The 26,878-nt window shown below is 34.2% G+C and overlaps 1 protein-coding gene across 1 annotated transcript; it reads left to right on the top strand.

The window, feature by feature from the left end:
* On the top strand, positions 1-25,940 carry HDAC2 (histone deacetylase 2). The gene is made up of 14 exons (XM_081294506.1): positions 1-280; positions 8,018-8,130; positions 9,472-9,589; positions 11,269-11,343; positions 12,113-12,251; positions 14,336-14,477; positions 16,983-17,075; positions 17,159-17,267; positions 20,351-20,491; positions 20,717-20,825; positions 21,634-21,764; positions 22,584-22,739; positions 24,963-25,020; positions 25,553-25,940. Exons 1-14 carry the CDS (start codon positions 229-231, stop codon positions 25,581-25,583), a joined length of 1,467 nt encoding a protein of 488 aa, XP_081150632.1. The 5' UTR covers positions 1-228; the 3' UTR covers positions 25,584-25,940.
* Positions 25,941-26,878: the final 938 nt, after the last annotated feature.

Below are 26,878 nucleotides of genomic sequence, written 5' to 3'. Positions count from 1 at the left end.
GCGAGTTGGCGCTGCTGCCACCCCCCTCTCCGCTCTCTCGGCCCCTAGGCCGGGCGGTACCGAACCCTCCCGGCGCTCCTCCTCTCCTCCCTCCGACCTGCCCTTCCCCGCGGGATTGCCACCCCCGCCCGCCCCCCAGCCCTTTTCTCCCCGCCGAGCGGCGGCAACAGCAGCAGCAGCAGCAGGAGGAGGAGCCGGAGCCCAGAGGCTGCGGTGGCCCGGGAGCCCATGGCGTACAGTCAAGGAGGCGGCAAGAAGAAAGTCTGCTACTACTACGATGGTGAGAGTCCGGGCGAGCGGCAGGGTGGGCAGGCAGGGCAGAGGCGACTGGCCTGGAGCCGTGCGGCCGTCGCGAGTGGGTGCTGGTGCTGAGGGGTGGGAAGGAGGAGGGACCGACGCTTGGCCGCATCTTAACCCATTCCCCACCCGACTTGGTCAGTGGGAGATCCCCCTCCCGGAGCGGCTGCTGGGATCCTGCGGGCGGGAATAGGGGCGCCTGGCCTGCCGCCGCCTTTCCCTGCGGCGGTGCTGTAAGCCGGCCTGCGGGGTTGGCGTCGGCCTACCATGGCTTCGTGGTCGCGGGGAGAAGACGGCAGGTTTGGGAGTCCTCTTCGGCCTCCTGTACCCGATCCTTATCCATAGACTCAAAATTTCAGCCCCAGCCGCGACTACACAAAGCCTGGTGGCCGGGAGAGCTCCGCCCCTTGGTACCTCTCCCCTCCCCCTAGCTCCCCGGCTCCGAGCACTTCCCCAGCTTTCTGTCTGCCCAGCATCGTCTTTCACCCTTCCAGCCTCACCCCGGTCACCGCCACCGGTCGGTGCTGGAGAGGAGTTACTGAGGGTGGGGGCCCAACTCCGGCGAGTGGCGCTCTCACACCCGTGTTTTCCATCCCTACCCTTTGTTCTCCTCGTTCTTTGAGCGCCACTTGCTCAGGACTCAAATGAAAGGGCTGCACTTCCTCGGTAACAATTAGGTTTTCGAGTTTGAGGTAGGTAGTCCCCAAGTGAAGTAAGAGACGGTGGTAGGGAAACCTGGAGGAGCGGTTTCTGCTTGTGTGGTAGATCTGACTCGAAGGGTCCTGGCTTGCCTCTATGGGAGGTGGTTACCACCCACTTCTTTGTTGCTCTTTGTTCGATCAGGAAATATATACCCTGCTCTGTAGGTTTGGGAGAGCTTAGGCAAGGTGGTGGAAATCCTGGTGTAGGAAAACTTTTGAGAAGTAGTGTACAAGACTAAATAGTCTAATCAGGTAAGCTTGAACTCAAAATACAGTGAATTATGGCAGTCAGATAATTTTAATTTTGAGGGTTCTCAGTTGGAGTGTGAGCACTGAAATTTAAATTTCTGAAATTAAATTTGTGAAACCTGTTTCCTATATCAGCTTTAGTTATATACCAAGTGGAGTAGTAATCTGTTTCACAAATTTTATAGGACTAATAGATTACCCTTGAAAGGTGGAGTAAGGAAACTCAACAAAGAAGCTAGCTTGCCTTAATGACCTGATAATCCTGTCTGACTTTACAAAGCAATACAAATTTTGGAGGTCTTTCTGTCATTTGGTGTATTGGAATCGCACATAAAAGAGAAATGGGTAGACCCTAGAGGATTAGGCCTAACTTTAACTTAAAAATGGTCATACCATCTCTTCTTTTGGCAATGATAATCTTATGCCTATTGTCAAGCCACTGTGTCACTTATTGGAAAAACTAAAATCTTACAACCCTGTTGTAGAAAATATTTTTTGAAAAGGCCATATATGTGTGTTAAATTGATTGAAATCATACCAATGTAGAGGTGTAGAAATGGGAGACCATGTCTGTTTTTAACATGCATTTCATTGCATGTTTTGGATTAATGGCAAACCTTTGCCTGCAGTCCCCTGATCAAATTGGAAAGGAAATAACCTATATGTAACTTAAGTTTTAAAATTTATATTGTTTCTAAGGTTTAGAGATTTGTTTTTATTAAAGCTTGGTGTAAAGAAAAGAGGTTTAACAAAATGGGGAAATTAGTACTCAGGCTTTTTTTGGAATGCCAGTTACTGTTGGCAGTGATAGGCTCTGATGGGGTAAATTGCTTGTAACTTGTTATGAAGTTTGAATTGCAGAACTAGGAGGTATACCTGAGTAGCAGTTTTCTCTGTAGCTATTTCTTCCTGCTCCCAAGTGTGGTGAGCCTTTATTGAGGGAGAGTGAGCAGGCACTGGTTCCAGGAATAGGATGCAGGCCAATGAACAGAGTGGAGATACTTTAAATGTTTTGTGATCATAGTTGAATCAATATGTTAGCCCCATCAACGACTTTCCCTGATGGTCAGCAGCCAGATGTATAACTAACAATTTGGAAATCTCTGGTGGGTTATCTATTTCCTATCTTTGGTACTTCTTTAACTTATTTTTTTAAATTGGCTTTTTAGTTGTTTACACTTGGAATGTTGAGGTTTGGGGGGGGCTAACAATTATTATTATTCAATTGAATAGGTGTAATCGTGCTAATTAATGTGTGATAGCATACTAAACTATGTTCACTACCCAAAAACCCTGCTTTCTTGGGTTATAAAAGTAGCCATAATTTTTTTTTTAATTTTGAAAAAGATGCAAGAGGTTTTTATATCAAAGTATTATACTTTCAGGTAAAGATGATTGGACTGAGAATAGGTAGTATCAGTGGTAATAGGGTCTGAATAATCTTGTATCCCAGATTAATTGGTTTTAACTTGTTGATAAAGGAAGAAGAAGAAAGGAGAAAAGGAGTGATGTAGTAAGTTCTGTGACTATAGGTTATGTATAGAGTGTGGGAATAGAACTATTGGCTTTCTGGGGCTGGTAAGTACACTCTGAGCCTCTTGGCAACTCGGAGAATTGAGACTTTGTGCTTTTCAATAAAAGGGACTTATAAAAGTAGATGTATTCTCTCCATGATTTATAGTCTTCAGTATTGTACTCTTTAAATCACTGAAATGCTGGTCCCAAGTGAACCTTCAGGTATTTGTGGATGATAGATCTTTGAACAAAAGTAAAGAGTTCATACTCTGGATATTGACTCATGCCTTCAGAGTTTCCAAGGGCACGTTTCTAAACTTTAGTCATCTTTTACACTATATTGATAATTTGCAAAATGATATGCCACTAATTAGATAGTCACTAAAATCCCTTCTGGCCTTAAAGTGATGTGATTTTCATCTATTTAAATGTAAGTGGCAAATGAAACTATGCTGGGTTCTAATTGTAATGTATTTTTAATACTTTAGGAATGTTAACTGTATTTTGTTTTGAATTAAGCTTAAGGCCTATCACATTTAGTGTTTTATGTTGTATGCAGTGTAGTAGGATTGATACCTATATAATTTATATAATTAAGCACAAATTGCTTTGTGCTTTTATTTTTTTCCTCTTATGGGGGTGCATAATCAAAATGTTTGGAAACAGATGATTCCGAGAAAAACACTCAACACTATACAAAGATAGACTATAACAATTACAAAGATCATACCTCCCAGTGTACTCCTGATTTACTCTAGCAGAGGACTTCTACTAGGCAGCCAGCTGTTGCAAGGGATTTTCTGACATTTTTACTTAAAACCCCTGCCAATGTTTTACTAGATTGCCTTTAATATAGCTGCATAGGGTCTTAGCTGTGCTACAAATCTTTATTTTCTATAAAATGGATAATTGTTTCTTGAGGGAAAAAATGCTGAATGGACTATAGTAGTAGGTCATAAATTCTATTAATTGCACATAGTTATTAAATATAGTTAGAACTTTTCGAGATTTTCTAGGCTTGAATCTTCTTTCCCCAAATTCCTTTCTTCCTTACTTCCTTCAGTTTTCACTTCATCGGCAAATTATTACTTTTTTTCTTCCTGTTGCTTCTATGGCTTTAATTTTGTGTTTCCCCATTGTAATATAAGCTTTAAATTCTTATAACCATTGTGAGTTATGGATAGGTATTTTGTCGGTTTTATAGATGAAAACAGTAGTATTCCATCAGTCTACCACTTTATTTTTCTACATTGACTCTAATTACAATGTCCAAAAGATTAGCACCTGGAATCTGAAGACTTTTTCTTTTTCTTTTTGCAGTTTCTTCTGCAACAATAACAAAAATTAGTAATTATGTCTTTTTCTTAATAAAAACTTTTGATGGTGATAAATCTAATAGTTGGTGAGGGAATGATTATATCTTAAGAGGAAGATAAAAGTCTACATCTTAGTAATAAAGGAGACCTTTGATAGAGTAATTGGTCAGACCGGGAAAGACCTAAAGGAAGACAGTGGGCCAGAGTTTCTCCTTGGGTTAGAGCTTGGCATATCAAGGAGAAAACAGGCAAGAAGTCATGGGGAATTATGGGGTGCAGGGCTAGGCAGTAAATGGCCAGAGAAGACTTTGTGGTAAGAGATTTTTTTGACTTTTATTCAAGGAGTGAGTGGGAGCTCTTGAAGTTTTTTAAGTAGAGAGCATACCCCTAATGGGTAGATGGTAGGCTAGAAGCAAGAATTGAATACATGTTGGTCCACATAAAATATAGTGATATCTGAGAGTTTGGACAGTAAAACTAATAGAGCTTGTTAATGGATTGGAAATAGGGCTGGAGCTAGGGAAATGGTGGTAAAGAGTAAAGGATAGCTCCTAGATTTCTGGATAGAGCAGTTAGGTGGGTCTTGGTACCACTAATTGAGATATTGGGAAGACTAATCCAGGGCTTTATTTTGAACATCTTATGTTTTGAGATCTGTATTTATTTCACATGAAAATAGCCTGGAACCCAGAGGGGAGAGACTAGTTGTAGAAATTTTGCATTTGATAGCTTGTAAAATATTGAGGCTTTGAAAGAGACAGTGTAGGTAGACAAAAGGACTCAGAGCTCATTCTTCAGAGATTTAGGGCAGAACTCATTCACTCATGTACCCAGGTTTCTGAACAGTGCCTGCCTGGCATATAGTAGGCTCTTGATTTTGTTAAATGAAAGAGAGAACTTGAGAAAATCCTGGTATTTAAAAGTTTGTGGAAGCATGGACCTGAAGTAGGAATAAAATCAGAAAATGGTATTTTAGAAACACAGAATCAAGGTTTTTCAAGGAGGAGGGACCAGTTGTGCTAAGCCTGATAGTGGACTAAGTATTGCGGAGCAGACAAAAATAATACAATAGCTTTTTTTTTTTTTTTTTTTTTTTTTTACTTGTTGCTCTCTGCCCGCCCTACTCCCATCTTGTTTTTTTCAGTCAGTTACTTTCAGGAGTGGAGGCACATTTCACAGTCCTGAGTCCAAAAATGATCTAAAAATCTTCAGTTATTTTTTTGTAACTCATTTGGAATCAAAAGCTTAACCTGAATTAATGTACTGCTATTGATGAAACTTGGAAAAGACATTTTATCTTTTTTTAAGAATTAGATGTTTATAAAACAGCCATCTTGGTAATTGAGGTGTGGCATTCAGCATGAAAAAGTTAGAACTGGTTCTTTCATAACTCCCTTATATTTTGGAGGAATTCTTGATGAAACAGTATTTGTAACTTGACATTTAAACTGTGTGTATTCTTGGTAGGATTAGAGTCTCTAAATTGGGTCAGAGAACCTTATTGGAAAATTTTGAGGACCCTGTTAGTAACAAATTACACTGAAGTAGGTAGTTTCTTTTCTTCATTTCTTTAAAGACCCAGAGTTTTGATTTTGGTGTTTATATTCCATGTTGTATCCTTTAGTTGTTAACTTGGTTCTCCTACCATTTCTTTCTAGTGGCTGTACCATTATTCTCCTGTAAGCTGTCCTTTTCAGAATTTGAAGATAGCTCCTCCACTTAACTAGCTGTGACTTTAGTAATGTTACCTTACTTGCCTGCATCTCCCATTTCTTTGCAATTATGAAATGATAATGTTACCTATATCATAATTTAGTTTACTAGATTAAAAAGTAATCCATGTAAAGTGCTTAGAATAGTGCTTCTGACAAATACTCAGGAAATGACAATTACTGCTATCATTTTTTTGTTTTTCAAATACACTGGGAAACTGTCAGTGTCATCATCTTTCTGTATATTATTGGAGCTTCTGGCTTTCCATTGGATTCTCTGTATGCCTGTTAATTAAAGTGTTTGATTTTAAGATGTTGGTAAATATTAGAGACAAAATTCATCTTGGCAATTCTTAGAGATAGATGCAAGTTCTCTGAAGATTGGACTTTATTCTTCTAATTATCTCCTTTGGTAGTGATGATAACTTAGAAATATCTTCCTTGCATGAACTTAGGTACATGATGCTTTGTAACTCTGACTTTTTATATATATTATATATAACAATCTGATGGGACCAAGCTGTTTTGAAAGAAATGTTTGTACAGCCACTGGGTAGAACAGAGCAATATGGCAGATTTTGATTACTTTGTTTTGGAGTTCACAGCCTTTCAGTTGTGATAAATGCAGACGAGTGTTTCATAGCACCGTAGTCCTCCTTGACTTGTCTCTATTATTTCTTAGCTTTGTTGTTGATACTTATATTTATAAAGTTGGCCTCACCTTTGAACAGCTGTGTATATATGAATTGTTGGAAGAGTTGTGTCAAAAATGAAGTTCAGTAGGTCAGAGGTATGATGCCAACATATTGGATTATTAAAAGCATAGGTTTTATAAAACTGAATGTTCATCATGGACTATTATCAAGAAGATGGAGAGTACAAAAGTTTGGGGTTTTTCTGAAAAGTGAGTCCAAAGCATTCTTTATCCTAGCTTTTAATATTTAAACCTATATTGAAATGATAAGCTTTAAGCCATTAAAATCAGTTTAACTATCCAAACAAAATTTTGGAATTGCTTATTTAAACATTAATCAGAGCTGAAAATAACTTATAATTCGATGAAGGCTGTCCTAAAAAGTTCCCCTATTCCAGGCAGAAGGGTCACAAATTCCAAGCCAGCCTCAGTAACTTAGTGAGATTTGGTCTCAAAATTAAAAAGAAAATCTGGGTGTGGCACTTGCCTGTAATTCCAGTGGCTCCAGGAAACTAAGGCATGAGGATCACTAGTTCAAAGTCAGTCTCAGCAATGGTGAGGCACCAAGCAGCAACTCAGTGAGACCCTGTCTCTAAATAAAATATAAAATAGAGCTGAGGATGTGGCTCAGTGGTGGAGTGCCCCTGAGTTCAATCCCAGGTCCCATGTCATCTTCCCCACCCCCGCACCCACCATCCCCCCCCAGCCCCTGCCAAAAAAAAAAAAAAAAAAAACAAATAAAAAAGAAAATAGGACTGGAGGTGTAACTCGGTACTAAAGTGCCCTTGGTTCAATTCCTAGTAACAACAACAACAAAAAACACCCTTTATATTTCAAAAAAATAGTACATATTTAGAGGCTTTCTTATTGCTTTTTACAAGAAACTAGAACTTTACCTAAAAATACTAATTTTATTGAAATTTGGTTGATTAACAAAAATCTTTTTGTTGCTACTTGCATATTTTAAAATAAATATACATGAAAACATATTAAGAGTTTCTGGGGTGCTGGTATATCATCCAAGAAGCAATATTTGCTGAAAAATTAAATTATACGCCCCAAAACTTATAGAATTTATCCTGAGTATCTGAATATGCAAGAGAATTCTAAAAATATTTGGGGAAATAAAAATCAGGGAAGCTTTTATTTATTTATTTATTTATTTATTTATAGTTGTTGATGGGCCTTTGATTTGGTTTATTCGTATGTGGTGCTGAGAATCCAACGAACCCAGTGCCTCACACATGGTAGGCAAGTGTTCTACCACTGAACTACAATCCCAACCCCCATTGAATGCTTTTCTTAATTTATAAACAAACAATATAATAATGAAATAATCAGCATGTAAAAGTGACATAATATCTTAGTTTCCTAATAGAGTTTGAAAGTTGCAAAACTAATTTTAAGATCATTAATAATTTAATAAATCTTATTAAGTGGTAAGCAACTTCTACTGTTGAACATACATAAATTCACAGAATTTATGAAGATTCCATTGTCTGTATTGTTTAATTTGTGTCTTTTCTATTTTAGGTGATATTGGAAATTATTATTATGGACAGGGACATCCCATGAAACCTCATAGAATCCGCATGACTCATAACTTGCTGTTAAATTATGGTTTATACAGGAAAATGGAAATATATGTGAGTGCAAATTTTGGTAAATATTTAGCTTTTTGTTTTTTAAACTAGTACTTTGAGACATATTTCCCCTTTGGAGAAAGCAATTAGAAGAAGAAAAGGTATGGAAGAAAACTATTTTTTTATTATTCCTCAAAGGAAACAGTATGGGGGCAATAACCCCTTTTTTCCTCGTTTTTAAAGCATTTTTTTTATAATGTAGTTTATTTGTTCTAATTAGTTATACATGACAGTAGAATGCACTTTTTCCTCGGTTTTAAAGCATTTTTTATAATGTAGTTTTTTAATGTGTTCTAATTAGTTATACATGACAGTAGAATGCACTTTGATATATCATACATACATGGAAAATAATATCTCATTCTTATGGTTGTACATGATGTAGAATCCCACTGGTCTCTGATTCATTCTACTATCCTTCTTACCCACTTACTCCCTTCCCTCCCTTCATTCCCTCTACCTAATCTAAAGTAACTCTATTCTTCCCTACCCCCAACCCCCATTGTGAATTAGCATCCATATATCAGAGAAAACATTCAGCCTTTGGTTTGGGGGGATTGGCTTATTTTGCTTAGCACAATATCCTCTTCCTCCCTCTCCATTCGTTTACTTTTTTAAAGCATTTTTGAAAACAATTCCTACCTAGGCTTTCCTGTTTCCAGAGCACAACTTGGTGGATCATGTTAAATTTTACTGTTAGAATAATTGTTAAACTGCCTTTGGTACTGAAAAGAGTAGACCTGGAAATATTACAAAAGCATTATACAAGAAATTAATCCTACAAATATTTATATAATAAATGTGAAGTACTGTGTTAATAGCCAGCAGAGTACAAATACAATAGGTGCCTTAAATGAAGAAGGCAGTTTGGATATGTGGAGGCCTTATAGAAATATGATATTCAGCTGAGCTCTTCAGAAGAAAGTTAGCAAAGGAAAAGATAGATCTTAAGTGAAGAATTAGAGTTGAGAATGAGTCTCTTTCTGGGAGCTCATTGATAAAATCAGTGTTCATAGAACAAAGTTGGTGGTAGAAAATGAGAAAAGTGGTTTATAAACATGGATTTGACTTTATGAGTTTGACCTATTTCTACTAAAAAAAAGGAGTAATTAATTCATAGTTCATACTATATTTAGTGCTTCTAAAGGAGTTTGAATTAGCTTTGGTATTGATTACTGTTCCCTAAAGCACCCATTAATGGTTTTGATTAGCTTTGGAATCTGTTTTATTCTGGCAGACATAGTTGTTTTAAAGAGGCTATTAGAGAAAATTATATATTTTGTTTGATAATTCTGATATAACCACTTGTAATTCTAATGTTCTGACTGTTGTTTCTCTTTACAGAGACCCCATAAAGCCACTGCTGAGGAAATGACAAAATATCACAGTGATGAGTATATCAAATTTCTACGGTCAATAAGACCAGATAATATGTCTGAGTATAGTAAGCAAATGCAGAGATGTAAGTTTTTATGTAAAGTGTGTGTGTGTGTGTGTGTATGTCTGTGTGTGTGTGTGTGTATACGTAAATGAATAGTTTTAGAAGCTTGAGAAAGTTACAGAAATCGGTATTTTTTTTTCCTGGAGATTTAAAATATTACTATTATTACTATGATGATTGATTGATTGATTGATTGATTGATTTGACAAGTCAGTACAATAATGTTGAAGCTATGTTTAAAAACAAACTTATACAAATGGCAGTTCAGATGGTATTTTACTTTTTATTTTGCTCCCATGATAACTTTGAGATATAGATAATGGATATTGGTAGGGAGAATGTACTCCTTTGCTTCAAAAAATATATACGTATACTTTGATTAGTCTTTCCATGGTAAGCAACTTTTGTCTGCTATTTATGTGCTTTAGTAAACCTACATTTTAATACATGTTTTGTTTTCACCTTTGTTGAGATATTCTTTTCCACTACTGTTGTCATTTGTAAATTCAAAGAAATTTATTGTTAATCTTAGATTGGTAACAAATTGATTTGAAGATAGAATGCAGAAAATCCTAAAATGGTTGGATCACAGTGTTGGTGGAAAATGTTTGATTTTGCAGTTCATTTTCATCAGTGTTTTTATTGATGACTAAAGTGATGATTATATTAAGTGTAGTTACTAGCTGTCTCACAAAGTCATAGTACTTCACACATCTATCTACCATAGATTATCTAGTATGATTCAATAAGATACTATAAGTGATGCGTTATTATTCATGATTTTTTTTCCCAAGAGGAGATTCATACCTAGAGTCAAGGGTAACCCGTGGATTAAATCAGGACCAATTTAAAATTTATAAAATTGTGAGTTAAATTATGATTATATCTGAGCAGTAATGAACTAAAATTTATTCTTTTTTTTTTTTTCCTGGTGGTACTTGGGAATTGAACCCAGGCATCACGTGTAACACTAAACTACATCCCTCTGCATCCCCATCCCTAAAATTTATTTATAATGCTTGTTCTTTAAAAGGTTATAATTTGGAGTATGGGTAGAATGTGAATGGGTTGTATGAATCTACTTTATCCCTTTTATTCTGTCAGCACTAAGGAACTAAGTATATCATTATATGTTGTATATCTGTAATTACCTTACGTGCCATTTCCTTCAATATCTTGGTTCTCAAACCTAGTTAATTCTTAATCATCTTTCAAGAGCAAGGTTAACCGTGGATGTAGCCAACCAACTGTTATTTTGTTGTTGTTGTTGTTAACTCATTAAAAGATAAATTTCAAAGTTATGGATGCTATGTGTGCCCTAAGTTTTAAGGTTGTCATAAATTAATTAGAATTAACTTAATTTTTAGAATCTTGATTGTTTTATGTTTAAGAACTATCCAGAAAATTTAAGCCTATGTTTTAATTAAATAAAAGCAAAGAGCTTTCGTGTTTTGAAAAATAATGGATTTTTGTTAATAGAGCAGAAATATTTCACAAATGATTCTGAACAGATTCATGATATTTCACAAAACTTTAATTGCCTTGAGTAAAATAATGAAGTATGTCTTAAAATTATAAATTTTAGATTACTACTATAAAGTATGTTTTATGATTACATGAAATAAAAGTATTTGTAGGAAAGTTTTATAAGTAAGAGCTTTCATTAATTTGAATAATGCAATGAAATTCGTCTTCTACAGTCAATGTTGGAGAAGATTGTCCAGTGTTTGATGGACTGTTTGAGTTTTGTCAGCTTTCCACTGGTGGCTCAGTTGGTAAGTGTCTCAATTCATATTTAAAATTGACCTAAATATGGTTATGTACCCTTTGAGTTATTCATTTACAGCAGAAGTTGGTACGGAAGTGGATTTTGATACTAAAAAGGAATCTGTGGTTATGGTAGAATATTGTGTTAATAAGCCCTCCATCACTTAACAAAATACCTGAGATAATCAACTTAGAAAAAGGAAAGGTTTGTTTTGGCTCGAAGTTTTAGGGGTTTCAGTTCATGACTGGCCCTATTGCTTTGTGCCTGTGGTAACAAAGCCCTAAGGGGAGAAAGCTTATTTACCTCTTGGCTATATGGGAAAGAGGAAGGGACCAGGGTCTTCAAGGGCCTGCTTCCAACGACCTAAAATCACCTACTGGGCCTCAACTTCTAATGAATCTGTCACTTCCTGATTGCATTACACCTAGAACTAAGCCTAACCACATATACTTCCTTCAGTCTAGAGTATAGCAACTGTGATTGTCTTCAAATTCCCCATGTTGTATGATTGTAATGACTTGAAATTTTGGTTAAAGTTTAAGTTTTCCATTTAAAGGCTTTTTTTCCCCCTAATGGTCATTGTTACTCCCACGCATACTATTTAGTCAGGTCATGGCTATAGGAAAACACCAGAAGTGAAACTTCTTTTTAGTGTCCTATACAGTGATTCTTATCCCTTATGATTTAAGACTCTTTTGCTTATACATAGCATGTTCTTAATTATAGGCTTTTTATGTCTCTTAATTTTTTATTTTATATGTCTTTCTACTTTTTAGCTGGGGCTGTGAAGCTAAATCGACAGCAAACTGATATGGCTGTTAACTGGGCTGGAGGATTACATCATGCAAAGAAATCAGAAGCATCAGGGTTCTGTTATGTTAATGATATTGTGCTTGCCATCCTTGAATTACTAAAGTAAGTTAATTTGCATTGATAATTTTTTCTGTGATAAAATGTTTTCATTAAAATGCAACAAAATTTAAAAGAATTTTTAAAAGCATCAAGTAAATGATAGTAGGTTGATATGATGAATTTCTACAAATTCATAATAAGGAAAGATAGGATAGGAAAATTTATCCAGTCCTTGTGTTTAGAGTGAGCAATACATTGTATAAATGTCTAAAACTACCATTAAGTACCCTTTTAGAAGTAGTTTTGACAATTTATATTTGTTACTGCTTCAACTAATGAAAAGTAATATAACCTTGGGAATTTTATATCCTAATAGTTTCAAGTTTTAATTTGAGGCTGAAAATTCGAAACTTGTGTTAAGGGCATTTTTTTTTTACCTGTTGAGTGAGTCTAGCCTGGCTTCCACATCTGGATAGGGCTTGTTCTCTACTAATTGATAATAACATTCTAAGTTGCTGAAGGATATATTTTTTTAAGTCATTCTTGACTACAGTTTGAGAAAGAAACTAATGAAAGTGCTTAGGAATTAGGAGATTAACAAAATTAGATATTTTTTTACCATCAATTATAACATTTTCGCAGATTCTGTTTTATACTGTGTAAAATTTGTATTCTCAGCTTTGAAAATGTTCTTGCTTGTAGTTACAACATGCATACTATTCACAGAAGCTAATTTTCAGCCACTTAACCTTGGTATTGACTCCTTAAATTAGTAAACATAACTGAGTAGAGTCTGTGTTAACATCTTCTTGACTCATCAAGAGCCAAAGCAAACCATTTGAAATTGTTCACCTAGTTTTTTTGAATATTGATGTTCCTTCCAGTGTCTTCACCTCTTTGAGCAAGTTTTTGACCACAAGGCTGATAGTCTTAAACAATTTTAATTTGTCTGGATACAATTCTACCTCCTGGTAAAATTCAAATATTGTTTAATTAATTGAATTGGTAAACAGTTTTCCTTGCTTTTCTAACACATGAGCCATTTGGAAATTTAACCTTGACTACAGCTTCATTTATATTTTTTCATTTTTGTGAAGAATTTCTGCTTTGATGAGATATACTGCTTTCAAATTTTCTGAGTTTTCTGAATGTTGATATTCTATGAGTAGAGAGTATCATGAGTACCTAATCTGATAATGTCAACTTATAGTATTCTTTTCACTTAGCTATGGTATCATTTATAGGAAATACAATGTTTTGTCATCTAATGCAATAACAAAATAATCTGCATATCACTGTATTCAAAATGATAACATTGGAAGTAGTTTACCCTTTTCTTTTTCTGTCATGGGTAGGCAGTGGTAATAAATAAAATGTCATGATAATGGTGATATGATGGCTCCTAAAATATATTTGAGTTAAAAATGCATCACTGCAATTTGTAGTGCTCTAAAGCATCAGTATGAAGTGATAAAAGTCCTATATATGGCCTCTGTCAGAACTGTTCAGCACTGCAGTTTCAGGACAAAAGAAGTCATAGACAAAACATAAACATGATCATGGCCATGTTTCAGTACAACTTTTTTAATGGACGCAAAAAGAATGTCTTAGTTTTCACATGTCAAAAATATTTTTGTTTCAACTTCTGTTTTTTAACAATTTAAAAATGTAAAACATTTACTATTCTTAGCTCAAAGCTATTAAAAACCAGTTGCCCAGATTTGTCTTATACGCACAGCTTGCTGACCTTTATTTATAATGCTGAAGATTTACTATAGAGAGGTATTTTAATTGAAGTAACAATCTTGTATGGTATAGTCTTTGATATAGAATATATAGAATATGTGCTGTTTTATAAATATTAATATATAGAAATATGTGCTATTTTTAAAGCATGTAGAATAGGACAAGTTTCTCAAGTAAAAATACTTTTTCACTTAAATTGGGCCCAAATGGGAGATTTAAAGGTATAAGGTTCAAACTAACTTTAGATCTTTGAATGATCTAGGCTGGAGGAAAAGTAAGAAAAGGGTTAAACATTCTGGAATGCAAGAGCTAAAATTATAGTTTCCTGAGTTTCTAGTAATTCTTTTCACCTTAGAACCATAATAATAATAATAATAATATAAATTTGGCCTTGTTTTCAGGTATCATCAGAGAGTCTTATATATTGATATAGATATCCATCATGGTGATGGTGTTGAAGAAGCTTTTTATACCACAGATCGTGTAATGACTGTTTCATTCCATAAGTATGGGGAATACTTTCCTGGCACAGGAGACTTGAGGGTAAGACCAAATTCTGTCTGAATAAATATGAGTAACCTAGGAGGTTAGTAATCTTATACTTGAACTAATGTTTTTCCTGAGTCATTAATATGAAGCTTATATGTAGAATTAAATCACTTTATATGTTGTAATGTCTGCTAGAATTCACTTTTTTTGGCTATAAGCAAAGATTTAGTGAGAGTTTAAGACAACCTTTTTCTTTGCCCTCTTCTATGATTGAATAATTATTTTTGAACATTCACAAAGTATGGGCACAAAGCACTTTTCTTGTTGCTTAGTTTGAATCTTCAAAGTTATCCTGTGGTCGTCTACATTTCTATTGACTGTAAAAGCTTTTATAGTACCTTAGTACTCCTTGTTTATTACATTAAGTACATTTATTTCTATTATGCTTTTTTCGTCTGATACTCCTGCATCTAATAAATGTGAAAATCACTGTCAAATTCCATTTCTACAAACTTTTTTGTTGTTGTTAGCTTTATTAGAGGTTTTGTTGAACCATACTACTTGCATGTTGGTGTTTATTCAGAAATTTAATGGCTGTTTTCAATTCAGTATGGATTATGTGGGAGATTTGCTTAGCATGGTATTGAACATTGACTCTGAACTATTTTGTGTAAGGTCCGTGTCCCCCATTCCCCCATTTGTCATTCATTTTAGCAACCAAAATTAAGCCTTATTTTTTACATGTGTGCTTTTTCTTTATTTGGCCACAAGATGGCACTATTTCAGTAAGCTTGTTGGGTAGGAGATAGGATGTTACCATAAAATCTTTTCTAACTTAAAAATGAACAGGAGTTCAGATATTTAGTTTGAGTTTAAATTATTTGACTTTTAAATTTTCAGATCTATAATTTCAGCTCCTTGTTACTCTAGTTCCTTCAGCTTCTTTCTTTCCTACTTGATTTTATCTCAAAGAATGGTCCTTAAACCCATAATGTCCCATCATATGGGACCACCTATAAAATTACTCAATTTAGGTTTTTATAGGTGTTCATATTTAGGGCAAAAGGAAATAATGGGTTTAAACAAGCAATATTTGGGAATCTATTAGAAGTACACATTCGTGGTCCCTAGAAACTCTTGGGTAATTCTCCTCAACGTTTGAGAACTACAACCCTAAACCAATAGAACATGGTTGTCTGCAACCATTGGATCCTGGTGGTTGACAAGCGAAAACCCTTTATGCTTTAAGTTGAAAGAATAAGATAGTGTTTTTGCAGTGTAATCTTTTATGTGTAGCTGCGGACTTTCTATGAAATATCATGTGTATCTTTGGGTATTAGTTTAATAAACATTTCCCTTCTCTGCCTGTGAGCTTCCCATTGTTAAAATTCTTCTTGCTTTAATGAGAAAAATCTAGATGGAAGAAAGAAATAGAGGTGTGATCAATAGCAATTATAGAATAAGAAAGGCTAGAGACAAAGCTTGGTTCATTGAGGGTAGCAGATCTTTTGAGTTGCCAACCTTTTAGTTAGGGTGAGATGTGCTGACCAACTTTACTCTGAAATCTTTGAGTCAAAGTAAATATATTGTTCACCTCGGAAGGAGTTTGGGGATATGTAATCTGTGCTTTTGTTAAAATGAATTTGAGCTAAGATCATTCTGTGAGAAATTGGGGAAGAACTTGTGTACATGTTAGTAATCCTAAGGATTCATACTTTTGTGTGTAGTGCTGGGATCAAATCAGGTCCCTGCATGTGTTATACAAGCACTCTGCTACTGGGCTAAACACCTGGCCTCAAATTCATACGTCTAGAGATATGATTAAAATGCATAATAATTAATTATCCCCAATATTTTTGTGTTGCAATTAAAACACTCTTTTGTAGAAATGTCTCTGATATACCATCTTTTCTAAATGTGTGCATACACACATACATACACAGATACATATGTGTATAGCTAGAGACCAGCTCTTCCTGAGGAGAAGGTATAATGTTTGAGGAGGTATTAATGTTTGGAGCAGTACTAACACAAGTAAAAATAAAATTTATTTCATGTCTAAAGAACAGATGTGATATTTTAGTGTACTTCTGTGAAAATTTCAAGAAAGTCTGGCCCTTTCTTTCATCATAAGTAAATTTATACTAGATGTTAATCATAAACAATTCTGCCTTAATAGACAGTTGTCCTCACAGTGTGTATTTTCCATGCATTTAAATTTTGCTTCCTCATCATATTTATTCTGTTTATGATGAAGTTCTTAGGTTAATATTAGTAATGTAACTTAATAGTGCCTTTAACTAAAAATTTCTTTCATTACAGATTAATTGAAAGAGTTCTTTAACATAAAATTTATGAGTAATCTGTAAATATTGGGGCATGCACATTTTTATTCCTTACTATTATTTTCTCAATTTACATCGTTCCTATCTCAACTTGTAGTATGAATTCAAAATTGGGTTTTTTTACTTGGTCTTTTAATCTTACAAATATTATAAACAAGTGTGTCAAGCTTTTTATTATGAAATAGTCTCTCTAAGATCTATTTATGTGTCTTAGGATATTGGTGCTGGAAAAGGCAAATACTATGCTGTCAATTTTCCAATGAGAGATGGTATAGATGATGAGTCATATGGGCAGATATTTAAGCCTGTAAGTATTAATTATTTTCAAAATTGAAATGGAATTTTAAGTATTATTAGAGATGTGTTAATATTTGTTTATTCTGTATATAGATTATCTCAAAAGTGATGGAGATGTATCAGCCAAGTGCTGTGGTATTACAGTGTGGTGCAGACTCATTGTCTGGTGATAGGCTTGGTTGCTTCAATCTAACAGTCAAAGGTAAGAAATTTAGATAAGCGTATTCCCCTCAAAAAATTTCTCCTTTCCTGGGCTGGGGATGTGGCTCAAGCGGTAGCGCTCTCGCCTGGCATGCGTGCGGCCCGGGTTCGATCCTCAGCACCACATACCAACAAAGATGTTGTGTCCGCCGAGAACTAAAAAATAAATATTAAAAAATTCTCTCTCTCTCTCTCTCTCCTCTCTCACTCTCTCTTTAAAAAAAAAAATTAAAAAAAAAAAATTCTCCTTCCCAAGAAGTTCCATAGAAGTTCCCATTTTACTTTTCACCTGACATTTTAACACCAAAATGGATGCTTCTTATCTGGGGTGTATGTATGACTTCAATTAACCTTGTTTCAATTAAGTGTTTTTTATTTTATCATTTATGCATGAATAGTTAAAGGCTTGCTGCCATTCCAACTGAAGCAGTTATTTCCAGTGTTTTTGATGATTATATTTTGGTTTCACCTTCTTCCAGATAACTTACTTAATTAGATTTTTAATTTTAGCCTTTTATATTGATTTACCCATTATGAACAAAGAGGATTTAGCTCTCTTCACTTCTTTGTTCCCATCATACATGAATTCTTCCCTTATCTCCCTTTTACATACTAGAATATTGGTTGTGATAATCAATAGTTACAGCAGCAACATCTTCGCCATATCTGATTTTTATTTCCTTCATAGCTCAGTTTTGCTAAGGTTTTTTTAGTTGTCTCTTTACTCATTATTAGGCAGCCAATGTCTAAATATCTTCATATGTTCAGATGCATCAAGTATTCTATCACTTTTACCTTCCTATTTGGACTGAGTATCCTATACAGATCCTGATTGCTTTGTCTTCTGGCTTCCTGAGAAAAGGTGTGTGGGAAAAGAGGAATGTTACACCATATTAAATTTTGATCAAATGTTGAAATCAACATGATTAAATCTAGGCCAGACCAAAATAACCATTATGGAATGAATGTCTAGTGTCCATTTAATAGACTCTTAAAATGTATGTGACTCAAATGATTTGTCATGCAGATCATGAGATTTTGGAGTTTTCTCTCCCATGGGAATGTTTAAGGTAGCAAGTTGATATTCTGCTTTGAATTCTGTCATAAGTGGTGAAGAGTTCTCAAATAGAACTTTTCCAGAGTGATTGCTGGCCTAAATTTTATTGAATCATCAAATATAGATATTAAAAACTACTTTACCTGATGTTATGCTTGCTACTGTACTTGGTAGGTCAACAATGGTTTAATAACAGCAATTTCATATTGTTGGAATTTAAAGTGTTAATAACCATCTGTTGCCTCAAAATGGATATGTGCTTCCTAAAGTGAACGATATGTGTGTTTGTTGGTTTTTTTTTTTTTTTGGTACTGTGGACGGAATAACTTAGGGCCTTACACATGCCAGAGAAGCACTGACCTATGCCTTCAGACCCTTTAACATACATACTTTTAAAATTTGGGTTGACTTTCAGAAAGTCTTTAAAGTAATGCTTTGATAATAAAGCATAGCATGTTACTCTTAGAATAATAAATGTACATTTTATTTCAACTGATAGCATTTTCATTTGTATAAAGCTTATAAGAATATTTGCAATTGCAGGTTTTAAATATGATTGTAAATTTCTCTACTGCCAGAATCTATTTGGATTTCTCAGGTCTCCTAAAGTTGTTTCCTCTTGTTCATCTCCCTTCTGCCTTCATTTATACTCTTGGTGTTGTGTTCTCTCCCATTTATTTTCACAAATTTTAGCCTTTTAAAAAATCATTTTTGTCTAGTTTTGGGATGAAGGAAAAGTAAATGTTTTATTTATTTTCTCTTTAAAAATATCCAGATATCCAAATATCCAGATTATAAGAAGCCTTTGTTTTTTGTTGTAGTAGCAATTAAGATTGGCTTGTGAATCATGTAATACATCTACTAAAGAATGCTTAATAAAAATAGTCGTTTTACAATTACCTGAAGAGAACAGCCAACTAAACTTTATAAATAAATGTCTTTGGATGATGAGGTTTTAGGTAGTTAGTATTTTTCTTTGTACCTTATTTTCCCAAATATTCTTCAAAATGCATGGATTTCTTTTATAATTGAGGAACTTTTTTCCTTACTTTATGATCATGTGCCTAAAGAAGTTACTTTTAACTTGTAAATTATTGAACCATGCATGATATTTGTTCAGAGGAAATATTTAGTTTTTATGTTAGGTTTATAATCTCATTATTTAAGAAAATTATGCAAATTTCCACTATCTAAAAAAAAACTTTAATTAAACTTTGTGTTATAACCTTCCAAATATTCTATACATATATGCAGGGGAAAGTGGAAACAAAAGTCAATTCAAGCCTTGGGTGGTGACACACACATGTCTGTAATCCCAATGGCTTAGGAGGCTGAGGCAGGAGAGTCACAAGTGCAAAGCCAGCCTCAGCAAAGGCAAGGCACCAAGCAAACTCATTTGAGACCCTGTCTCTAAATGAAATACAAAATAGGGCTGGGGATGTGGCTTGGTGGCCGAGTGCCCCTGAGTTCAGTCCCTGGTACCCAAAACAAAAAGTCAATTTGGATTGTATATAATGTTTTATTATAGCCTGATTTCCCCCTCCCCCATATAACCACAAATGAACATATTTGTGTTTTAAAAATCTTATCTCCTCCCCCCACCCCCTATACTAGGGATGAAACCCAGGAGTATGCTACCTCTGAGTTATATACCCAGCCCTTTTTATTTTAAACAGGATCTAATTGAGTTGCCCAAGCTGGCCTTGAATTTGTAGTCCTCCTGCCTCAGCTTCCCAAGTCATTTGTCCGTATAGACATGTGCCAGACTGCCCAGTACATATTTGACTTTTTTATCACAGACATTTACTAAAGATACCCTCATTTGTTATTATGTGTAAGGAAAGTGATTAGCAAGGAGTTTTAGACTAGAAATTTCTCAAATTTTTATTCTTTATTTTTAAAGTATTTAAATTCAACTCATTTTGTTTAAGCAAAATTTTGTTTGAATTTACTACTGTTGTAAGGTTCATTTTTCAAACTGTTAGAGTAGGTGGATTTTGTTATTACCCAAATCTTTTTTGTCTTAGGTCATGCTAAATGTGTAGAAGTTGTAAAAACTTTTAACTTACCGTTACTGATGCTTGGGGGAGGAGGATACACAATCCGCAACGTTGCCCGATGCTGGACATATGAGACCGCAGTTGCCCTTGATTGTGAGATTCCCAATGGTAAGTATTCACACTGCAGGATATGTATTGTATGGACTGTCAATACAAATAGATGAATGAATGATTATATTCCAAAATTATATAAATAAGATAGCATTCACTTTACGTTCGCTTTTGAACATTTTCTATGGAAATATTTCCTTACATGTATCTATATTCTACATATGATTTTTGTAAGGAAACTGAACTTTTAATTATGTAACTTTATTTCATTGTTTTTAATAGAGCTGCCATATAATGATTACTTTGAATATTTTGGACCCGACTTCAAACTGCATATTAGTCCTTCAAACATGACAAACCAGAATACTCCAGAATATATGGAAAAGATAAAGTAAGAAATCTTTGAATCATTTTGCTAACAATTTCATCTTGACAAAAGCTTTGGAAGAATAATTAGAGTGGATTTATTTTAATTTATACATTAGAAATGTCCTTTGTTAACTTGAAAAGGGTTTGAAACCTCAAGATTACTGATTTAATTTCTTAATTTGATGGAAAGGTATGAGCTTCATAGATAAAAATATTTTCATCATTTTTTTTTATTTTTTATTTATTTTTTTTTTAAAGAGAGAGTGAGAGAGGAGAGAGAGAGAGAGAGAGAATTTTTAATATTTATTTTTTAGTTCTCGGCGGACACAACATCTTTGTTGGTATGTGGTGCTGAGGATCGAACCCGGGCCGCACGCATGCCAGGCGAGTGCGCTACCGCTTGAGCCACATCCCCAGCCCTTTTCATCATTTTTTAATTGAAATACATTTTAACATTGCGGGGGGCACTCTAAGTTTGATTTACATTATTATCAGACACGTTTTCTCAAATCTTTATCTCCATATAGTGTTCAAGAGACATAGTAGTACACAGGTATTGGTTCCTCTTTACCAAAGACTAGCCATATGACATTACATAGGTTCATTTGACTTTATGTTACCTCATCACGGAAATGGGGGATAAAACAGTGTCTGACTGGTAAGTTGTGCAGATCAAATACATGCAAAGTATTGATGCTTAATGTTGGTATTATTTTAGTTCACTGGTTAAGCTAGATAAAACATGAGTATTTTTGCTTATATTTTTATTTGCATGCAAGAGGAACTTCAAAGGACTTGAATTTTGTCTAATAACAATGTGTGTAATTTAGACAGCGTTTATTTGAAAATTTGCGCATGTTACCTCATGCACCTGGTGTCCAGATGCAAGCTATTCCAGAAGATGCTGTTCATGAAGACAGTGGAGACGAAGATGGAGAAGATCCAGACAAGAGAATTTCTAGTAAGATAATGTTAAAGGTTTTTATGATACCAAAATAGCACTAAAGGGCTTGTTTCATGAACACATATTATTGACATTTTCTCCATTTTTAATCTTACATAGATTTAGCTGTCTAATATATCAAAGCCTGGTTTGGATGTCAGTAGTTTTTTGTTTTTTTTTTTAATAGTACTATATGTATATAATTGCAAGGTTTCCTGTGGTTGGGGTTATATAGCTCACTGGCAGAGTACTTACTTAGCATATTCAGGACTATGGGTTAAAGCCCAGTCACCACCAATGAAAAGTATAAGTTTCAAAAGTGAGCCACTTATTTAATTTGAGAATAATCGAAAACACTACATTTGTTCAAAGTAGGATGAGTTAGATAACATCAAGTACCTTCTGTTTGATTTTATAGCTTCTCATTACATATAATAGGATGGATTGTTAGGTTTATAGCATAAGGGTGTGCCTAATGGTATACACAATCTAAGATTTTTGTTATTATTAGAATATTTTATTTTATCTATTTCTCAGCTCTGAAATAAGAGGGCTGCTTTTTAGGTAAAGACATTGTCCTATTTAAAAAACAGTTTCTCCAAAGTTTTGCCTTTAAAAAAAAAACAAATGACATCCTGAAAAGTTTCTCATGTCTCTTTGAACTATATCTATATAGATCAAAGCTAACTTTTTAGTATTAAGCAAACCATTCAAAACTTAAAATTTTTAAGCATTTTTTATACTTCTAAATGTGGTGACTGTTTTGTGCATCTGTATGGGTGTAATGATTGTGAATTTTTTTTGCCAGAATATATTAAAATCTTTTTTATATGTCAGTTCGAGCATCAGACAAGCGAATAGCTTGTGATGAAGAATTCTCAGATTCTGAGGATGAAGGGGAAGGAGGGCGTAGAAATGTGGCTGATCATAAGAAAGGAGCAAAGAAAGCTAGAATTGAAGAAGACAAGAAGGAAACAGAGGACAAAAAAGCAGGTCAGGTTTACTTTTGGGTAAATGTATGTTTTTAAGATTGAGCATTTTTATGAGAACCTGAAATCACAACTACAAAAGTATCAGATGGATGTGAAAGGTAGATAATGTTTTTTCCCCATTTAAACTGTGTTTAACTCTTAAATATCTTTTGATTAAAGCTTTTCAAATGTTGCTATTTACATTCGATTTTATAATACAGGAGACCTTATTTCCTTCTCTTAATGACATAGGTTGAAAATAGGGAACATTGTACTATGATCTATATAAATTGAGTAAGAAGACAAAATGGTTGTAATTCCATTTGTGGTGTATAAACAACTGAAATCCTGAGGTAATTTTTACCTACCTAATTTAATGGAAGTCAAACAGAAAGTTTCATTATCTTCAGACTAGTTTCATCATTTTGAAAATGGTCATGTAATAGACTTTGTTCAGAAATTGAAGAAAACAAAAACTAAGGAAATATAAAAAAGGATTTGTGAACTGAACTGTGAAGAGATACTGCTTTCTGATGCTTTAACATATTTCAGAATGCTGTCAGATTTAGGTAGTTGAATTTTTTAAACAAGAAGCTCTTACTATCTTTTACCTGCATTTCCAGAATATTTGTATTTTATTTAGAGACAGAGTCTCAACTCAGTCGCTTAGTACCTCAGCCTCCAGAGCCACTGGGATTACAGTTGTACACCACCACACCCAGCTAGTTGTTTTCTTTCATTGTTAGTATGTTATCTTTTTCCTTTTTTTTTTTTTAGGTGTTTTTTTGTTTATTTTATCATTTTTAAATCTTTTATCTTTTTTGTAACTTTTCTTCCAAATAAATGTACTAGGGTGCTTGTGTTTTTTATGGCTGTTTTAACTAAAAATGAAAATAACATTAAATATCTTACTGGCCCAGTGGTGGATTAATCTGATAATATTCAGCTCCTTAGTACTTTTATTGCTGATTTTGATGCCTTTTTTAAAACCAGGTTGTTTGTTGATAGACTTCTCTTAGGGCTTTATAAATTGTTAAAAACCCTTCAAAAAATAGAAAAAAGAAAGACTAACAGAAAATTTTTCAAACTTATGTATACTTAATGAGTTTAGGAAGAGTTGGGGAAGGTGGATAAAAGGAGGTTGGAATTGATCAGTGCATCTGTATGTGTGTATGCATAACACATTGAACCCGATTATGTGTGTTAAAAAAAAAGTAAAAGATAAAAAAAAGATTTATAGATCTAACCCTAGAATATAAGGCCATTCCTTTTCTTCTTCATCCCTTTTTATTACTTTTGAATTACAGTTTACATAGATAAAAGCAGAATGAATGTTATGAAAATCCATTTTGTCAACACATATTTATATTAAAAGTTATGGGATACCTGAGGATATTTTTCTATGTCCTTATGAGGTCATTTCATCACAACTTGGGTTTGTTTACATATTTAAAGAAAATTTTCAGCACATTTTGGATAATTTGTTTTCATAATCTGAAGTTTATAGGGTTACTACTAATACTGTGTTAAAATTGTGAACTTCCAGTATTGATTTAATGAGGGTTAAAAACTAGAGGTCGGAGTAATGAGATTTAGACTCTGTTTCTAACTAACTTTTCCCCTGTTCTCACAGTATTCCTGCCATATTGGTCTTTAGTTTCTTCTTCCATCTTAACAGTTCCTTCTTGCCTCAAAGTCCTTGAAGTTTTTCTCTATTGAAGATAACTTCTCCTTTCTTGTCCATGCAAAATCTTCATTCTTCAGGACACCTCTTAAATCTCATTTAGTAACCCTTTCTTACCTCCCATAATGCTGTATTCATGTCTGTATGCTGAATTTTTCACAGTATCTACCCCACCTATAATACTGTGATCCCATAGAACAAAAAGTTCAAAAAGGGAAAGAACCCAGTATTGCATTGACAGCTTAAACCTCTGTCATGTAGTGCATCAAACACAAAGCTTATTTAATTACTGAGTTCTTGAATATCAAGATTGCATATGAGTTTTTTTATATTTTAAAAGCATATTTTATGGCTGGGGTTGTGGCTCAGTGGCAGAGTGTTCACCTAGCACATGTGAGGCACTGGGTTCAAACCTCAGCACCACATAAAAATAAACAAAATAAAAGTATTGTGAATATGTACAACTAAAACAAAAATATATTTTTAAAGTATATTTTAAAACAAAATATATATTTTATATTCATCAATAGGTTTTAATCTTTTTCTCGTCTTTGCTTTTAGATGTTAAGGAAGAAGATAAATCCAAGGACAATAGTGGTGAAAAAACAGATACCAAAGGGTAAATGGTATTCCCTATCTAGTAGTTTTTATTATATCATAAAAATAAAAAACATTTGAGAGCATATGTATACTTACGAAGTACTGGACTAGAACATAAGAACATTATCAAATTGCGCGAAATAATCTAAATTTATTCTTGTACATAAATTTCTAAAGTCAGTGTTTGCATGTAATTTATCTGAAGTAAATGATTTTTACATGCTGTAAACCTTAATGTATGCACTAGTGGTTTTCTTGGTTCTCAAATTTTTGCACAGTTGTGTGTGTGTGTGTGATGTATGTGTGTGTGAAATAGATGAACTTAAACATTGGGCTCAAATAACAATTTATAAGTAAAAGCATAATCAAGGATTTTTGTCAGAAAGCGTGTGTTATTGGTAACATAATTTTGTGCTATAAATGAAGAATAACTTTGAATAGATTGTAAAGACTAAGGCATTAATTACTCTTTAGGCTTTATCAGCTGATGTGTTTGTTGACATGAACCTACAGGATCTGATCAGTATATTTCATGTTACCTCTTTCAACAGAGCCAAATCGGAACAACTCAGCAACCCTTGAATTTGAGAGTCCCCCCAATTTTAGGAAACCATTTAAAAAGTGAGAAAATACTGGGACAAAAAAAAATGTTCTCTTTGAAGACTTCTGGCTTCATTTTATACTACTTTGGCATGGACTGTATTTATTTTCAAAATGGCTTTTTGTTTTGTTTTGTTTTTGTTTTTCTTGGCAAGTTTTATTGTGAGTTTTTCTAATTATGAAGCAAAATTTCTTTTCTCCACCATGCTTTATGTGATAGTATTTAAAATTGATGTGAGTTATTATGTCAAAAACTGATCTATTAAAGAAGTAATTGGCCTTTCTGAGCTGATTTTTTCCATCTTTTGTAATTATCTTTATTAAAAAATTGTACTTGGATTGCCTTTTGTCTGTTTATTAAAAATGAAAGTTTGTTTTAGTGGTGAAAGATGATTGCAGCTTTCAAGATAGCTATTTACTGCCTGGAACAGTGGTGCGACTATAAGTCCCAGTTTCTTGGGAGGCTGAAGCAGGAGGATGGCAACTTCAAAGCCAGCTTGGAAACATAGTGAGCCCCTATCTCAAAATAAAAAATAAAAGGATTAGAGATGTAGCACAGTGGTAAAGCACCCTTGGATTCAGTCCCAGTAGGAAAAAAAAAAAAAAAAAGATAGGTATTTAATATAATTTTTTCTAGCTATAATAGAAATGCTACCACTTTGTTCTTTATAGCTTAGTATCAGTGAAGATTGACATCTTGTTAGAATTTGTCTTTGAAATTCATAATACAAACTGTACAATTAAGATATAGGGGGCTGGGGACGTGGCTCAAGCGGTAGCGTGCTTGCCTGGCATGCGTGCGGCCCGGGTTCGATCCTCAGCACCACATACCAACAAAGATGTTGTGTCCGCCGAGAACTAAAAAAAATAAAAATATTAAAAATTCTCTCTCTCTCTCTCTCTCTCTCTCTCTCTCTCTCTCTCTCTCTCTCTCTCCTCTCTCACTCTCTCTTTAAAAAAAAAAAAGATATAGGAATTATCTTTGAGCTATTTCAGAGTCCCAAAAATTGGAAATAAAAATTATGAATTGAAATGAAAGACTATCTATAATCAAAAAAGGAAACAGTAAACTTAATGTTGAGCTATATATAGTGAGTTTTAATTTATTGTGTTTTGGGTCATCTCCCTTTACTGTTTACCAAGTAGATAAACCAGAACCACTAATTCAACAAAACCTGTTTATCATTGTTGTTTAGGGTTTTGTTTTGTGTGTATTGCATTTATATGACATCAAGATTCTATTCTAACACTCAAGTTTCCAAATCAAGGAAATAAAT

The sequence above is a fragment of the Spermophilus citellus genome (genome assembly GCF_964194105.1).
Source record: "Spermophilus citellus genome assembly, chromosome: 5".
In the NCBI taxonomy this organism is placed as follows: Eukaryota; Metazoa; Chordata; class Mammalia; order Rodentia; family Sciuridae; genus Spermophilus; species Spermophilus citellus.
The sequence above is the reverse complement of the archived record's forward strand: the minus strand, read 5'-3'. Positions and strand labels throughout refer to the sequence as shown.

Bases quoted from the DNA above. Each gene is read 5' to 3' on its own strand.
- HDAC2 (XM_081294506.1), top strand. From the start codon at position 229: ATGGCGTACAGTCAAGGAGGCGGCAAGAAGAAAGTCTGCTACTACTAC. The intron at 17,268-20,350 runs GTAAGAAATTTA...TTTTTGTCTTAG, and splicing joins CTTCAATCTAACAGTCAAAG to GTCATGCTAAATGTGTAGAA. The intron at 25,021-25,552 runs GTAAATGGTATT...CTCTTTCAACAG, and splicing joins GAAAAAACAGATACCAAAGG to AGCCAAATCGGAACAACTCA.